This window comes from Dendrobates tinctorius, unplaced genomic scaffold (assembly GCF_039654945.1).
Source record: "Dendrobates tinctorius isolate UK_male_01 unplaced genomic scaffold, ASM3965494v1 ptg000384l, whole genome shotgun sequence".
Taxonomy (NCBI): Eukaryota; Metazoa; Chordata; class Amphibia; order Anura; family Dendrobatidae; genus Dendrobates; species Dendrobates tinctorius.
In genome coordinates, this window is record NW_027362050.1 from 2623972 (window position 1) to 2643186 (window position 19215).

The following is a 19215-nucleotide window of genomic DNA, read 5'->3' on the forward strand; positions in this document are numbered from 1 at the left end:
TCCACTATTACTCCCCAGCAACAGGCCCGCTGTCTTGGGGTCATACTTGATTCCGAGCTTTCCTTTGCCCCCCACATTCGATCACTGGCTCGCTCTAGTCATCTGCACCTCAAAAACATTTCTAGAATTCGACCTTTTCTTACTTTTGACTCTGCAAAAACTCTTACTGTTTCTCTTATTCATTCTTGTCTCGACTATTGTAACTCTCTTCTAATCGGTCTCCCTCTTACCAAACTCTCCCCTCTCCAATCTGTCTTGAATGCTGCAACCAGGATCATATTCCTCACCAATCGTTACACCGATGCCTCTACCTTGTGCCAGTCATTACACTGGCTACCCATCCACTCCAGAATTCAGTATAAACTTATTACCCTCACCCACAAAGCCCTCCATGGCTCATCACCACCCTACATCTCCTCCCTTGTTTCAGTATACCACCCTACCCGCGCCCTCCGTTCAACTGATGACCTGAGGTTAGCATCCTCAATAATCAGAACCTCCCACTCCCGTCTCCAAGACTTTACACGTGCTGTGCCAATTCTTTGGAATGCACTTCCCAGGTCAATACGATTAGTCCCCAATCACCACAATTTTAAGCGTGCCCTGAAAACGCATTTATTCAGACTGGCCTATCACCTCAACACATTAACCTAATCTATCCCTGTGTGGCACAGCCAAAAGTTTTACCATAACCAGGTTCCACGCATCATGTTCCCACATGCTTTATGCATCCATTAGCCCTCTGTGTCTGTACTGTTACACACTTAACATTATGGCTGGTCCATACAATCAGGGCAACTGTTACCACCCACCTTTCGTGTCTACCTCTTTCCTCATAGACTGTAAGCTTGTGAGCAGGGCCCTCTTTCCTCTTGGTATTTGTTATAATCTACTGTATGTGATTATTGTTAGCTGTAATGTCTATAGTCTGTACAAATCCCCTCTGAAATGTAAAGTGCTGCGGAATATGTCGGCGCTATAGAAATAAAATTTATTATTATTATATATATATTATGTAAAATCTGTGTCTCTTGTGATGCTGAGCCCCAGGCTGGTCATCTCAGGAGAAATCACATGACAGGTACAAGGGAGCTTGTTATAGTAAACCATTGGCTCCCCGCTATCCCATTGCGGGAAGCCAATGGGTGCTCAAATAAATGCCCAAGCCAGATATCAGCTCTTACATGTCTCTGTAAGTGATTGACAGCAGCATTTATGAGATTAACTGTAGTGATCGGAGTTTGCAACTATTACTACTATGAGAGGCCGTTGCCAGCCATGTAAAGTTACCAGTATCTGCCCTGTATAGAGTGGGCTCGGTCCTCAGCCCTCTCCTGACACGCTCCAATGATGTAAAACAAGTACTACGTCATGAAGCATTAAGGGGTTGTAGGCTATATGCTCCAAGGGAGATCAGATACCTGTAGTGTCCCCCTAGTGTTCAAAATAAAAACATGGTTGCATACTGACATTACCCGTGTCATGATCTGAGTTTGATCTGACAGATTTAATGTATATAGTGAACTTTTTTTCCTTTGGCTTGGTGCCAAAGTGGGTTGATTGCCCCCGGTGGCCATAAGGGTCATTACACGTGGTGTCGTTTGGTCTAAGTTACCCCGGTGGTGGTTAGTGGTATTACACTTTAGTTAAAGTGCACATTTATCTTGCAGGTGTGATTGCTGGCTCTGCTATAAAAGAGTCACAGGTGTTGCAATCAGGGTTGGTGATAGTTGTTCATTTGCAACCAACCTTGGTGGAGGAAAGAGCTGGAGAGAGCACCTTGCAGCACGGTCTGAGCCCTGTTGTGGAAGTAGTCAGAGGGGATTTCCTTGCAGCTCTGACAGAGCTTGGTAGCAGCATTTCAGGAGGAGAGCTGCATTCTGATGGTGGACTCTGTGCTGGAGCATTAGCACAGAGAGAGTTAAGTGTTTCTTTATCCCTGTTTGTGACTTTCCTTATGTGTGTTCTAGTACAGTGGTGGGATTAGTTTCCGCACCGACCAATTCCTTAGTGAGGGACTAGGTGCAGGGTGAGTCAGGGTTTCTAGGTTCCCGATCGGCGCCCAGTGCGGAACCGGCATAGGGACTGTTGAGGAGTGCAGGGTCACTGGCTCAGGGGAGTGCAGTAGGTCTCCAAGTCCCCATTCCCTAGTGTAGGGCCCACCACGGTAATTGTTCCCTGTGTTTACCCTTATTATTTAAATTCGCCAGCTGGAGGCGGGGTATCCAGTTTTACGTGTACTTCTTAAATTCGCCAGCTGGAGGCGGTGTATCCGGCTGCACGTTCCATTATTATTTAAATTCGCCTAGCTGGAGGCGGTGTATCCAGGGTCACGTGTGCCATAAATTCGCCCTGCTGGAGGCGCTGTGTCCAGTCACACGTTGACCGTTACAACCTGTTCCTACAGAAGCCTAGATAGAGGACCAAACAAGATACTGAATGTGCTTATTTTGAACACTAGGGAGATGCTACCAGCAGGTGCACTCCATTGGAACATTGAGACTTTTGAAAGGTTGCTGTCATATCCAGAAACGCTATTTACCTGCACATATAGGGATAATAAATCTTAAATCTTAAGCAGCCGGAATACTGGAGAAATGGCTACAGGAGAAAATGAAGTTTTATTCTCCCTGCAGCCATTCTTTTCTAGTCATCGGGAAGGTGGAAGGAGCGGTTACAGGCAGATGTCACTATACAGTGAGCGCAGCTGTAATCAATCCCCAGGACTTTGATTGAAAAATTGCTCCACGCCCATACACGCTGCGCACACCTGCTGGGGAGTGGGCTGTCAATCAAATTGCAGGGGAGTGATTACAGCAGTCATTGTATGGTGAGTAGTGACTTTTACCGATCCCGGTAAAAGCTGCTGTGTAGCTGCTCCTGTAATCAGCTACACAGGATTTAAACACTACTGGGTATGTTTACAGCTTTTATTAAACTCTACCCACAGTGTTCGATGGGTGAGGACTGTGGGGGACAATCCAATACCTCTACTTCATTGTCATTGATCCATTTTTTCACCATTCTCGATGTATGCTTTGGGTCGTTGTCATGCCGGAACTCTATGTCGTTTAGGTTTCTCTCTTGTGCATGCTGATAAAGATTAGTGTTGAAAAAACTCCTATTCTATAGAATCAGGTTTTGCACAAAAAATGCAGCAAAACCTGATGCCTGCATTCTTGGTGCGTTTTTTTTTTCAGCTTTTTTTTCCCCACTCATTCATGTCAATGGGTTAAAAACGCTGAAAAAACGTTGAAAGAAGTGACATGCTCCATTGTGCAAAAAGAACATGCAAAGCACAAACTCCTGATGGCAAAATACAATGTGTGTGCATGAGATTTCTGAAATCTCATAGGCTTTGCTGGTACTGTAAAACACAGCTGAAAATTTGCATAAAAAAGCCTAAAAGAAACACAGCAAAAACACTTAGTGTTAACTTAGCCTAAGCACTGACTTCCTTAAAAAATATTACACTCTATATTTCCTGTCCTGTTTGGTATTATTTTCAGTACACAGATTAATATTAGGGAAAAGTTTTCATCCTTAGTACTTACTAATGTAATGTCTGTTTATTACCTGTATTTGTTTCTTACCTGATTTTTTGCCCTTGAAATAACTCCTGCCTTGCGCCAATCACAAGATCTTTTCATCGGGGTAGCCTCCACCTTCAGTTCTTTTATATCATTTGGAGGAACGTCATCGAATAAAGTCAAAATATTTCTTTTGAACTCTTCATCTAAACACACAGAGAAAAATGTAATTAATAGCAGATAGCTAGTTAGCTACCAACTTGGCCCCTTAGCTTAACTGACAGCTCCTCAGTTTCCCTCCTCCTGCTGTGGAGATCTTACACTGCTCAGTGCAAGCTGCAGCTGTCATTCAGGCTGGGTGGGCAGAGATTGGACCAATGAGCTACTTTAGTCTATAGCTGGACTCATAAAATACCCTTTTTAAAATCCAGATTATACAGTTATTCTTATGTGGCTTTCCAAAGTGGGAGTATTAGTTTCATAAAAAAAAAGTCTCTAGTATAAGAGATCTATTTAATAATGTGTGTCATTTGTATTAAAAAAAAATCTGGGGCCAGATAAGCTTGTATGGGTTGCCCAAAAATTACTTATAGTTTAAATCAGGTTTTTATTTTTATCCATGTTAAAAAATGAAGTCTGGCAATTTTCACACTGTCCACTGCACCTAATATTAGACTCACACTTCCTGTGCTGTACAGATGATTTTTCAGCACTTTCATTATCACCAGGATTTTATAGACAGAACAAAGCTATATATTCAGTGAAAAAAACTATATATTCAGTTGTAAACACATAATCTATCATTTGCATTGGTTGATGGACAGAGCTCACCTCCACCCCCATCCTGCACAATGACCTTTGTCTGGATCAGAGTATGCATAGAAAGTTGTCTTGAAGTCAAGAAGTTAGAGTTAGTCTCCTGCAGCCTATTGGTCTATTTTATTATATTACTAGCTGAAGAGCCCGGCGCTGCCCGGGCATAGTAAATAACTACGGTTAGTTATAACAAATTATAATGATTATATCTATATATATATAAAGCTGAGTGTATAGCCCCTCCCACTCCGCATAGCCGCATTAACTATAATATCCAACATCATCCCGTCAGCCAGAGCTACCGGACTACTACCCATAATATCTCACATCATCCAGTCAGCCAGAGCCACCGGACAACTACCACTAATATCCCACATCATCCCGTCAGACAGAGCCACCGGACAACTACCACTAATATCCCACATCATCCCATCAGCCAGAGCCACCGAACTACTACCCATAATATCCCACATCATCCCGTCAGCTAGATCCACCGAACTACTACCCCTAATATCCCACATCATCCCATCAGCCAGAGCCACCGGACTACTACCCCTAATATCCCACATCATCCCATCAGCCAGAGCTACCGGACTACTACCCCTAATATCCCACATCATCCCATCAGCCAGAGCCACCGGACTAATACCCCTAATATCCCACATCATCCCATCAGCCAGAGCCACCGAACTACTACCCATAATATCCCACATCATCCCGTCAGCTAGATCCACCGAACTACTACCCCTAATATCCCACATCATCCCATCAGCCAGAGCCACCGAACTACTACCCATAATATCCCACATCATCCCATCAGCCAGAGCTACCGGACTACTACCCCTAATATCCCACATCATCCCGTCAGCCAGAGCCACCGGACTACTACCCCTAATATCCCACATCATCCCATCAGCCAGAGCCACCGAACTACTACCCATAATATCCCACATCATCCCGTCAGCTAGATCCACCGAACTACTACCCCTAATATCCCACATCATCCCATCAGCCAGAGCCACCGAACTACTACCCATAATATCCCACATCATCCCATCAGCCAGAGCTACCGGACTACTACCCCTAATATCCTACATCATCCCGTCAGCCAGAGCCACCGGACTACTACCCCTAATATCCCACATCATCCCATCAGCCAGAGCCACAGAACTACTACCCATAATATCCCACATCATCCCGTCAGCTAGATCCACCGAACTACTACCCCTAATATCCCTCATCATCCCATCAGCCAGAGCCACCGAACTACTACCCATAATATCCCACATCATCCCATCAGCCAGAGCTACCGGACTACTACCCCTAATATCCTACATCATCCCGTCAGCCAGAGCCACCGGACTACTACCCCTAATATCCCACATCATCCCATCAGCCAGAGCCACCGAACTACTACCCATAATATCCCACATCATCCCGTCAGCCAGAGCCACCGGACTAATACCCCTAATATCCCACATCATCCCATCAGCCTGGGGTCAGAACCAGAGCGCTGAGTGGAACAGTCCTAACTTCCATACTGGGAATCCCTTTAAGAGAGGCCTGGCGTCAGAACCAGAGCGCTGAGTGGATTTGCCCTGACTTCCATACCAATGATCCCTTTAATAGAAGCCTGGGGTGAGAATCAGAGCGCTGAGGGATTTACTCTAACTTCCATACCGGAGATCCCTTTAAGAGAGGCCTGGGGGTCAGTACCAAAGCGCAGAGGGAATTTTCCCTCGCTTCCATACCGAGGATCCCTTTAAGAGGGGACTTGGGTCAGAACCAGAGCGCTGAGTGGATTTGCCCTAACTTCCATACCGGGGATCCCTTTAAGAGAAACTGGGGACAGAACCAGAGCGCTGAGTGGATTTACCCTGACTTGCATACCAATGATCCCTTTAATAGAAGCCTGGGGTCTTCATTTCTGTCATGTGCTCTCTGCTCCTTTCTGGGAGGCAGACAATGGCTGGGAGCTTATGTTCCCAGGGATGCTAGATTTCTCCCACCCAGTCAGTGTCTGCTGAGGTGTTGTCAAGTGGGAAAACTGTTGGTCATAGCAACCAATCACAGCTCAGCTTCTTTTAACCAGCTCTGGTGAAATGAGAGATGCTTAGTGATCAGTTGCAAGGAAAACTGTTGATCGTAGCAACCAATCATAGCTCAGCTTTTTTGGAACATCTCTGCTGAAATGAAAGATGCTTTGTGATTGGTTGGTGATACACACACACACACACATACATTCATTTTTATATATAGAGATGAAATATAATAATGATGTTGTCCCAGGCCGTCTCTTCAAAAGAAGAGCTGCGGAATCCAGTAGGTAAGAGGTGTTACTCCCGTTTTAGTGCAGTGGCTACAGACCACTGTCATGGCTGATGGAATGAGATATGCAAATAAATTCGCTTCTACTTTAGTAAGGGGTCTAACGTATACAAACTTAATGTCATTTCCTAGAATGAGATTAATTTCACAATTGATGATTTACCGGTCAGGTCGCTGAACTTGGTGATCCCATATATTGCTGTTCCCAGTTCCTCTTCCTGTAGGCGACGAGCAGCTTTTACATTTTCGATAAAAACAGACAATCTGTATTGATGTTCTGCAATGATATAGCGGATGAGATATTCAATTACACGGTTTTGGACAGAAAAGATCCATAGTGTTCACGAAGACTGGTTAAGGCTTTGTTCACAATTCTCAATTTTACGGTATGTTGAAACGTATCTTGGAAGTATTCGGTGTCAAATACTCTGACATGTCTGATGGTCTCCATGTACCTGCATGCATCCATTATATACTGGGCATGCATACATGGGCATACCTTTTTTACTGCATTGAAAAACATGGTCTACCTTAGGCGCACACTACAAAAAACACATGCGCACAAAAATGCCTACATGCGCGTGCAAGCGATAGACCATGTGCCCTCCACGTTCAACATTGGGGCGCACGTGCATGGACGCGCACGATGCGCTGCGCTAAAAAACGCTAATGTGAGCTACTTCAGTTCACGGTAGGCACATACCACATCTCCTGACCAGAGAAGATAGAATAAGTCTTATATAATAAGTGAGTAAACAAATGAAACGGCACGGGGTCACAACTGCTGCTTTCTTAAGAAATTAATTTCCCCGTCTGTTTTATCACAGGGGGAGTGCTTCTGCCGTGTATCCAGATATCTGAACCCATCATAACTGAAATCAGTGATGCAGGAGCTCCAGTGGCCACTAAGTTTATATGTCACTGACTTGATTTATGATGAGCTCACAGGACTGGTAACGAGGTAGAAACACTCGCTCCTGTGATAAAATGGACAGGAACATGTGTTACCTCAGAAAGCAGCAGCTGTGAGCCACTTGCTGTTTCGTCTGTATACTCATGTATCATAAGTGACTTATTCTATCTTCCCTGGCCAAGAGCTGTGGGATGGGCCAACCATGGACTGGAGCAGCTCTGCATGGATGGACACAGCCATTACGCAGCACATTTATAAGGTTATCTCAGCATAAGAACATTTTTTTAGCCACATCCAATTGTGGAACTTATTATTATTCCAAGATGGTTGGACACAGCTATTACACAGTACATAGCAGGGGCACATTTGCAAGATTATCTCAGCACAGGAACCCTTTTTAACATATCCAAATGTGGAAATTATTATTATTCAAAGATCTATTAATGAAGATATACTTTTTCATGGGACAGCCCCCTTAAAGCCTTCTTCACATACACTTTTTTATCTACACATTTTTGGTTTCTAAACAAATACTTTACACTTCAGGCTGCCAGAAGTAAGCGGTGTATGAAGCTAGACTACCCCAGCTCCGCACATCGTGTAGTGGTTTTCTTGGGCACTGCAGTTCAACTTCAATGTAAGAAAATGGCAACAAAGCTGAGTACATGAGAATGGCCACTACATAGAAGCTGTGGATTTCCAACTTAGTACTTACCACAGCTACAGGAGCCACTAACAGCTTATTTGTGACGGGTTCTAGATGTTGGACCCAAATAATTTGATATTGATTACATCTCCTAAGGATAGGTTATCAGCAGTAAAGTCATGGACAACCCTTTTAACAGTGTTTTATGACTTCTGGTATGAAAATAATTAATGGCATAAACTCTTTAAGTATTTTACAAAATTGCACATAATCATTTTTGGAAGTGATCCATTGTTTGTGATCAGATCACTTCTGGTTATGTTTCACAGATTCACAAGTCTGTGACTAAATTACTCTGTTTTTCTGTGGGATTTTCACAATATTTTTAGCAGAAATATATATATTGCACAAGTTCATTATACAAGCTGTTGACCGGCCTCAATAAAATGTTCCTAGGGTCCTTGCATGGGGTAAAAATGGATCCTACACAGGCCGGTCAGGTCATCTGCAGCGGGACAGGAAACCATGATTTCTTCAGCCACTTGATTGCTAAAGCCTTTGCTTGGCTGCATCAGTCAGGTAACTACTACTACTGCAGGAACATGGTCTTATCATACCACATCTCCTGGGAGAGAGAGGAAGCAAAAGAGAGTATACAGACAGGACATCATGGAATCACAGCTGATTCTTTCTGTGAAGTAAAACATTGGTTTAAAAACAGGCAGGGAAATGTTTTACCTTACAGAAAGAATCAGCTGTGATCCTGTATCATTCTGTCTGTATACTCTCTTTTGCTTCCTCCCCTGCCCAGGAGATGTGGTATGATCAGACCATTTTCCTGAACGGTCAGACACAACCATTGCACAGTACACAGTAGGGGCACATATTGTGAACTATGTCGATTTGACTTCTGAGTCGGGGCTCCCTCTGGTGGTTACTGTGGGTAGTGGAGCTGGCCAAAGTCTGCCACCTGACGACAATAATTGGAAATCAGGGGTTACTGACTGGAGTATTTAAGTGAGCAGGCTTCCTTCAGTGCCTGCTGGTGATTAGTTTTCTTCCTGTGCATTCTCAGGTCTGCTGTCTCTTGCCTGATCCTGCATTTTTCAGTTAAGTTGTTCATTTGCTAAGGCCTCTTTCACACATCCGGCTTTTGTAATCCGGCACGATGCGGCAAAATTTTTCATAACCGGATCCAGCACCGGATCCGGTTTTGTCCCATAAGCTTTCATGGTCGCCGCATCGTGCCGGATGGTTATGCGTCGTGTCCGGTTGTTGCCGGACACGGCAAAAATTAGCCGTCCGGCATCTGCAAAAAACGTTCTCTGCAACGTTTTTTGTCAGCGCCGGACCGGCTTTTTCCACAGCGCACGCCCGGACTCTGTGAATGTTAACCCCACAAGTGCCCGGCGAGAGAGAGATCTCTCTCTGTCACCCGGACACTTGTGAGAGATCTCTCTCGCCGGGCACTAGTGGGGTTAACACTCACAGTGTCTGGGTGTGAGAGAGAGATCTCTCTGTGGGGTTAACCCCGGCAAGAGAGAGAGATTCTCTCGCCTGGACGCTGAGTGTTTACCCGACATGTCTCTCTCTCTCTCTCCACCCCCCTCTCCTCTCCCCTCCCCTCTCCTCCCCTCCCCTCACCTCCCTTTCAGCGGCTGCCTCTGTCCACCTCCTCCTGCGGCTCCTTTAAATCATGTCTGAGCCATATCAGACGCCGCATACACATCCGGTGTCACGGCTGCAGGCCGGATCCGGCGGCCCGGCTTTTCGCCGCACGCCGCCGGACCCCACACACCGGATGTCTGAAAGTAGCCTAATCCTTTGCATCTGATCTGGTTTTGCCTCTTTCTGCTTTGCTGTGAGGGTTCAGCGTGCTTCCTGCTGGGGCAGTGCTGGACCCTGCTCCATATATTACAGCTTGTGTCAGTTTGTTTAGTCCCCTGTTATATTAGTCTGTTTTGCTTTGCTGTCAGTTCATACCAGAATGCTTATATAGTGGGGGAGAGGTAGTGAGACCTCAGTGTTTTTTTGTACATCAGACGTGTTGGATTTTTAGGGTTTTTGCATGATTGCACACAGTGTCTTTCCTTTCCTATCCTATCTAGTCAGTTTGGGCCCCATTATTTGCTCAGTCTATTTTCTACCTGCGTTTGTGTCTCATCTTGTCTCACCGACAATATATGTTTGGGGGCTATCTATTCCTTTGGGGTTGTACTCTGGGGCAGTTTAGATTTCACCTTTCTTGATTTAGGCTTAGTTAGCTCTCTGGCTGTGCCGAGGTGTCTAGGGCATCGTGGGTATGCCCCATGGCTACTGCTAGTTGTGTTGTTAGGATTAAGGGTCTGCAATCCACTAAGTTACCAACCTTTCTGGTTTCCTGGTGGCCTAGCCTATTCCTGCCATCCTCCTCAGAGACCAGTTCATAACAGATCACCGTTATCAACTGGTCACCGAGGAGGATGGCAGGAATAGGCTAGGCCACCAGGAAACCAGAAAGGTTGGTAACTTAGCAGATTGCAGAGCCCTAATCCTAACAGCACAACTAGCAGTAGCCATGGGACGTACCCACGATGCCCTAGATGCCTTGACACAGCCGGAGAGCTAACTAAGCCTAAATCAAGAAAGGTGAAATCTAAACTGCCCCGGAGTAGAACCCCAAAGGAATAGATAGACCCCAAACATATATTGTCAGTGAGACACAAACGCAGGCAGAAAATAGACTGAGCAAATGATGGGGCCCAAACTGACTAGATAGGATAGGAAAGGAAAGACACTGTCTGCAATCATGCAAAAACCCTAAAAATCCAACACGTCTGATGTACAAAAAAACACTAAGGTCTCACGACCTCGCCCCCACTATATCAGCATTCTGGTATGAACTGGCAGCAAAGCAAAACAGACTAATATAACAGGGGACTGAACAAACTGACACAAGCTTTAACATATGGAGCGGGGTCCAGCACTTCCCCAGCAGGGAGCATGCTGAACCCTCACAGCAAAGCAGATAGAGGCAAAACCAGATCAGATGCAAAGGATTAGCAAATGAACAACTTAACTGAAAAATGCAGGATCAAGCAGGAGACAGCAGACCTGAGAATGCACAGGAAGAAAACTAATCACCAGCAGCCACTGAAGGAAGCCTGCTAACTTAAATACTCCAGTCAGTAACCCCTGATTTCCAATTATCATCATCAGGTGGCAGACTTTGGCCAGCTCCACTACCCACAGTAACCACCAGAGGGAGCCCCGACTCAGAAGTCAAATCGAGATAGTTCACAACAGGCACATTTATAAGATTATCTCAGCACAGGAACATTTTATTTAACCACATCCAATTGTGGAAATTATTATTCCAAGATCTATTGATTAAAATTAACTTTTGTTTTTGGGAAAAACCCCTTTAAGTCTAATACTTCAGACTGCTACAAATGTGCTATTCTTTATTAATTGTTCTATGTGCTGGACAGATACAGTTAGACAGCACGATACATTATACATTACCTAAATACTATAATGCAGTGCTCAAATAATACCAACACACAGAGACCCAATATCAGCCCCAAACTTAAGATTGGCTAAAATAGTGCTCTATAATGTCCGGTTAATACTGTCTTACAATTAGTATTAAGATTAGTGGTTGTCCGGTCAAAGGTAGTTCCATCTTCCATCTTCCGTTCAGGCTATTACATTTTTATACCCTTAAAACCCGCTCTGAATGTTTATAAGATTTTTTTTCAGCAGTTTTTTTTTGGAAAATCTTTTATTTCCCTGAATTTAAATGGATGAGAAATAAAGATCTGTAGAGTAGCTTCCCTGTACCGAAGAGTTGTACCTCTTCTTATTGGACGCAAAACGATATTTGTCGACACATTTCAAAGTTACAAACTTCTTCATCAGGACCGCCCACAGGGTTTGTCCTGATGAAAAGGGTTGTAACTTTCGAAACCTGTTGACAAAAAAGTCACATTCCTGGATAACGTTCTTAACTTCCATCCTTGATTTACCGGTAGTGCAAAATTAACCCTTCCATTCCGGTTGTTTTTTTTCAGTCGTAGGTCTGCAACAGTCTTGAGCCTTTTTAGTGGTTGTGGTCACACAAACATACCAGGTGAGTACCATTGCCTTTTGGTCTCCATGTTGGATCTTGAATAAAACCCTATTGCTTTTAATATTATTCCAGCTTTTTATTCCTCCAAACTATATTTGTGAAATATTAATTTTTGACACAAAATCACCAGCACTTATTTTGCATTGTTGTTGCTTCTCAGTAAATGATGCTGTAATGTCATGCGGCATTCTTGGCTCATTGGTGTGAATGTTTTCTTTGTCATGAGAAGTGACTCTTGACGCTTGTACTGAAACAAATTTAAAAATATGGCTTTGCTATCTATCAATCTATGAATAACATCTATCTACAATCCAAAAATAGATGGTGCTGCGGTAAAAATTTCACAAAATAGTGGCGTTTATAAGCCCATGTGTCGTGAGATTTTGGCTCAACAAATAATGAGCCTTTTTTAAGGCTTGAGAAAGGCTCATTATTTTTTTTAGCCCAAACGTTGCCTCATATAGGCTAATAAAGTCCAATGTTCTTGGAAATATGTTCTGGTGTGCTGTCAATTTTTGAATTCTCTGTATTGCAGCCAGTGGTTCGATCATTGGAGATGTTTGCCCATGTGGATCATATACTTGTGAGACTTTAATTCAAGGTCAATCTATCAATCACAAAAATATAGGTACAGCTGAAAAACAGCGGGTGCTAAGCCTCTCAAGCAAAACCATGCCTCAATATATATTCAAAAAACTAAGGCAGCACTCCAGAGTCCAATTTCAATGGCAGTTTATTGACCCTATGGTCATAATGGGGACGTTTCGTTCCAAGCGCGAGCTTGAAAAAATTTAAAAAATTCCACACTTCTGGGTCAATAAACTGCCATTGAAATCGGACTCTGGAGTGCTGCCTTCATTTTTTGAATATCTATCTATCTAAACATAAGAAGAGGCAGCACTCCATTAATAGGCAAAAAGTGTAGACTTTATTAACCTATGTGGTGACATTTTGGTCCTATCACAGAACCGCTTTCGAGCCGGGTGCTTTAATTAGTACATATCTGAATAGCAATGTTTTAGTCCCTCCTTAAACCATTCTGAAGGGAAATTTTGCTTAAGAAAGGTTCCAGGATGAAGTGAAATGTTTTTATTTGGATATAGGCACCCTATTTTTTTATATGGAGGAGAGCTGCCATTTTTGTATTATATCTACCATTGACCAGGTTGAGATCTGAATTGGATTTGTACCCTATACTGTTACGGGGCTGCTTCTACTGTCTATGCATATGTATCTATCTAATCTCTAAAAGCATGTATGAGGACAAAAATCATGATACAATAAGAAATGGAGTTACCAGCACTATATTTGACAACAAAATAAATAATTGGTGAATATAATACATGTAAAATGGGTGACCTGCTTACCTTCTGGACTCTCATAAACCTTATTAAATTGTTTGGTAAAGTTCTCAAACTGTTCCTGGTTAAAAAAAATAAAGAAGAAGAAGAGACATTAGAAATGTTTTAGATGTCAAATTTTCTGGATATGAAATTATTAAAAGCTTGTAGCACAGAAAGGAAAAAGCAAACAGCAGTATTGGAAAATAGGTGGTCACCAATTCAGTGTTCCCGAAGACCACGTGTGCAAAAGCGCACAGAGAAACGAGAGATGGGAATGAAAGATACATCAGGGACGATTAATGTTCAAATGCGATAGCAGATCTAGCAAGTAAAAGAGTGACCTGAAAAATCTGAATTTATATCCAAGAAAGAAACCACAACTTAAAAAAAAAAGAAAATGGTCAATTGTGGGCGGCAACGGAAGCAAACTTTGTAGTTAAAAATTTGATTACATGATTAAGTAACCCCTTTCAGGACAGCACTATTTTGGGCTATTAGAATAAAGTTGTTTTTTTTTTTTTCGTTCATTCCAGAGCTAGAGCCATTTCATTTTTCCTTCGATGCTGCTGACGCGCCTGAGGGGCCGTGGGATACTCTGTATCGGGGCTGTTAACTTCAATGGGAGATGTCACAGCGGCGGTGACCCGGTCCGTGGCCCCAGGCGGTCTTGTAAAAGGGATAGAATTGGATGGGGATAAAGTTTATGTAGTGATTCGTGAAGCCAGTTGGAGTGTTCGACTAGTATAGCCGGCACTGCAGATGATCCCTGGGGGAGTAGATGGTGATGGCAGTGCAGATGTTAAACCCTCCAACCAGGGCTGACCCCCAGAGATTGTGATGAAAGTAGAAGGCACGGAGTAATCAGGCAGGAGACAAGGAAAGTCACTTTATCATTTACTGTAGTTCAGGTGCAGTTCAGAGGAGATAGTACAACTCTCACCAGGTTACAGTCTGCTCTGGAGAATGGGAGTTATCTTTCCCTGCTGTGACTCAGTGTAACTTCCTGCTATTCTAATCCCTTCAGGGACCAAGGCTTCCCAGAGTTTAGAACTTCTAGTATAGCCTCTACTCACTGTGTATTTCTCCTTCAGCAACTTGCAGCGTGAATCCTTGGTGAAGCAGCTCAAGTTCCCACTTGCACTATCCTTCACTGATTCTAGGTTATTGCAGTATTTCTGAGGGAAAACACTTTTCTGCTGGTCGTATAATCCCAAGCAGTCTCTCTGCTTACCAACCTGCTCTGAAAGCATGGATGGACTAGGGGCTGGTCCCTGATGCTTCTTAGCTCTCACTCCTGGTTTGAGCACATGTCTAAACATGGCCTCCAAGACGTTCTTCCTCCTTCTTGTTCACTGAAACAACAACTCAGCCCCTCCCAGTTAGGGTATGTCTGCAAAGCTCTAAGCTTCAGACAAGTGAGGGAGTGAGGCAAATTGTGTGTGTGTGTGTGCTGTGGTCTCTAGCAGAGAAAGCATAACTCCCATTGCTCACAAAACACATACAGAACAGTACATATTTAACCCTTTTGTGGCGATAATTACGCAGGGCACCACATTCCCCCTAGTTAAAGGTGGCACGTCCTCGGGCTACACAGGGAGCATAAGCATATAACAAATGACATAACAGTTAACCTGAGTGTAAGTAAACAGTCCCAGTCACTGAGTTGAAGTCGTGGATTACAGCCCAAAACCACTTCTGATTGTTTGGATCGTCCCTGAGTGCAGCTGCAGGGCAAACAGACCATAATAGAAAATTCACTGCACTGACTGTTTTAGATGGCTTCCTGCCAAGGCACGATGAACAGTTTTTCTACTCGAGTTTAAGAGTCTTTACAAGAGTTCCCATTGCTCACAAAACACATACAGAACAGTACATATTTAACCCTTTTGTGACGATAAAGACGCAGGGCACCACACTGCCATACGGGGGCTTGGTTTTTTAGGGGATACGAGTCAAAATTTTAGGGGATATATAACTTATTGATTTGGTTTAAATTACTTCTAGTTTGGCCTGCACACGCTCCCTTCCTTCCCCGGTGACGTCACCTAGCCTCGCCTCCCTCCCTCCCCTCCACGCCACAGCTGCTGTGTACTGGCGGCGCCTCTCGGCCGGAGCGCGCCGCCACTCTTCTCCATCTTCAGCGGCTGTTAGCGTTGGAGATCACCCAACCACATCGCCTATTGGGGCGACTTTTCTTCAGCGTCACATCCCCGACTCACACCGCTGTGGCACGCCCACCACCGCATAGAGTTCATCCCGGTGTGTTCGCTACTTCGCTACCAGCAAGGCAGGACTGTGGTCTGATTCGTATTCTGGATAACCCCACTTGCGCAGGTATATTCTTTTTTCATTTATTTGGTTTAAATTACTGTTTATAATGACTTAAATTTAACACCATACTACAGATATAATGTGTCTATTTTATGCTTTGGATGGATATAATTTTAACAACTGTATAGTTTTTGCCAGACAAGCTGCTGTTTTTATTGGTACCATTTAGGGGTACATAAGGCTACGTGTTTTAGAAGACTTCATGAACAAAAAACTACTATTCTAAAATTGTCTATTTTTCTTTGTTACATTATTCTGCACAATGATCACAATGATGGCGATGACTAATTCATGGTTTTGTTTGCTACTTTGCACAGTTAAGGTAATTTTTTTTTGCATCATCATAATCTGAGACCATAGAGTTTACTGTATTTCGCTGACTATAATTCCAAATTTCTGCGGAAAATAGGATTTTTTTTATTAATTTTTTTTTATAAAATGGGGATTTATCTTATAGTTCCAATTTACGGTATCTTTCTGAGGGGGTGGCTGTGGTGGAGGGGGGTCACAGGAGGCAGGGCTGCTGCTGCAGGAAGCCGGAGGCAGGAGTGTGGCGATGCTGGGAGGAGGGGGGTACACCGGCAGTTAGAGGCTGCAGGCCCTTAGCCTGAGGCGGCGCCTTCGGAGATTTAGATGGAAGATTTTAACTATAAAATTATTTTGTACACTGCCAATTTTGCAAGTTTTCCCACCTACAATGTATGGAGAGGTCTGTATTTTTTTTTGTAGGTACACTGTGACAGACAGAATCGTCAAAAAAATCCAGAAAATCACAGTGTATGATTTTAAGATAATTAATTTGCATTTTAATGCATGAAATAAGTATTTGATACGATAGAAAAACAGAACTTAATATTTGGTTCAGAAACCTTTGTTTGCAGTTACAGATGTCAGACGTTTCCTGTAGTTCTTGACCAGGTTTGCACACACTGCAGCAGGGATTTTGGCCCACTCCTCTGTACAGATCTTCTCTAGATCCTTCAGGTTTCGGGGCTGTCTGTGGACAACATTGAATTTCAGTTCCCTCCAAAGATTTTCTATTGAGTTCAGGTCTGGAGACTGTCTAGGCCACTCCAGGACCTTGAAATGCTTCTTACAGAGCCACTCCTTAGTGGCCCTGGCTGTGTGCTTCGGGTCATTGTCATGCTGGATGACCCACCCACGACCCATCTTCAATGCATCCATCCTCCCTTCAATGCGGCACAGCCGTCCCATGCCATTTTCAGAAAAGCACCTCAAAATATCATATTTCCCCCATTATGCTTCACGGTTGGTACAATGTTCTTGGGGTTGTACTTCCTTCAAACACGGCGAGTGGAGTTGAGTTGATATCAAAAAGTTCAATTTTGGTTTCACCTGACCACATGATCTTCCCTCATGCCAACTCTGGATCATCTAGATGGTCATTGGTGAATTTCAAATGGGCCTGGACATGGGCTGGTGTGAGCAGAGGGACCTTGTGTGCCCTGCAGGATTTTAATCCATGACGGTGTAGTGTGTTACTAACGGTAATGTTTCATACTGTGGTCCCAGCTCTCTTCAAGTCAATGGCCAGGTCCTCCCATGTAGTTCTGGGCTGATTCCTGACCTTTCTCAGAATCATTCTTACCCCATAAGGCAAGATCTTGCATGGAGCCCCAGACCAAGGAAAATTATTAGAAAATGAAAAAAACACAAGATGACTGTCGATGCCAACAGCTGTTGCCTTCTCACCAAGCTGCTTGCCTATTGTCCTGTAGCCCATCCCAACCTTGTGCAGGTCTACAATTTTGTCCCTGGTGTCCATAGACAGCTCTTTGATCTTGGCCATGGTGGAGAGGTTGGAGTGTGATTGAATATGTGGACAGGTGTCTTTTATACAGGTAATGAGTTCAAACAGGTGCAATTAATACAGGTAATGAGTGCAGAGTAGGAGGCTTCTTAAAGAAAAACTAACAGGTCTGTGAGAGCCAGGATTCTTGCTGGTTGGTAGGGGATCAGATACTTATTTCATGCAATAAAATGCAATTTGATTATTTAAAAATCATACAATGTGATTTTTTTTATTTTCAGATTCTGTCTCTCACAGGTGAAGTGTACCTACGATAAAAAATTACAGACCTCTCCATTCTTTATAGTTGAGAAAACTTAATACAGCAGAAAAGGGGGCAGCAGTGCTTACCTGCCCAGGTCTCCAAGCAAATGCAGCAAACCCATGTAGCAAAGATGGCGGCAACACAGCTGCAGAATACTAATGATACTAATAATCTTTTGTGCAATCATATGCAGAGCAGTCACCACCTCCATGAATTGGTAGTCTGTGAGTGGTTGTCTTATTAGTATTTTGCATCTGTGTTGCTGCCGGTGTTTACTACATGGGTTTGCTGCATCATGATAGTGCATTTGTTTGGAGACCTGGACAGGTGAGCACTGCTGCCCCTTTTCTGCTGTGTTAATTCTTGAATTTTTGGAGGATTTTTAGTCCTCTTTTTGTGGCTTTGCTATTAAGTGTAGGTGGGAAAACTTGCAAAATCGTCAGTGTATCAAATACTTATTTTCCCCACTGTATATTTATACCCTCCATCCTGGTTTACAAGTCCCTTATCCTTGGCCCTATCCTGGTATACATTTCCCCATCCTAGGCTCCATCATGATATATAGCCCCATCCTGGAATGTGTACCCTATTTTGCTGCTGTTCTTTAATGTATAGAAAAAAAAAACAATTATACTCCCCTTCTCTCCGCTCCCCCACCGCGCAGTGCTTTCTTATGAACCCGGCAGCTGACTTCAGCATGCAAGCAATGGAAGTGCACAACATCACTGCCACACTCCCCCAGTCACTTGCACGCCAACATCAGCTTCTAGTCTCTGATTGGCCAGAAGAGTGTATTGCCACAATGACCCGACAAGTCTGTGCACAACAAAACCCTTCAAGTGAACATTTGTTCAATGATGCACATCCAGTTGAAGTTTGTGCTGGCAACAGCGGGACCCCACCCACACGGTCACGACCACTGGGACCGCGGTCATAACCTCCCTGATTGGCAGGTTTCTTACCCAAGACTGGAGGGAATGTATGAGTTATACATACTCCTGGCCAGTGAGCGCTTTTATGAACCCGGCAGCTGACTTCAGCATGCAAGCAATGGAAGTGCACAACATCACTGCCACACTCCCCCAGTCACTTGCACGCCAACATCAGCTTCTAGTCTCTGAT

At 43.8% G+C, this 19215-nt stretch overlaps 1 protein-coding gene across 1 annotated transcript in view; it reads right to left on the minus strand.

Moving 5' to 3' along the window:
* The window catches only part of LOC141076043 (cathepsin W-like), a 42682-nt gene extending 28665 nt beyond the window's left edge, over positions 1-14017 (minus strand). The window contains exons 1-4 of the mRNA XM_073563304.1: positions 13903-14017; positions 13712-13766; positions 6838-6951; positions 3594-3736 (exon numbers count right to left, since the gene is read on the minus strand). Coding sequence (XP_073419405.1) covers positions 3594-3736; positions 6838-6951; positions 13712-13766; positions 13903-13974 — 384 coding nt within the window. The 5' untranslated portion in view covers positions 13975-14017. The remainder of the gene's footprint in view (positions 1-3593; positions 3737-6837; positions 6952-13711; positions 13767-13902) is intronic.
* Positions 14018-19215: the final 5198 nt, after the last annotated feature.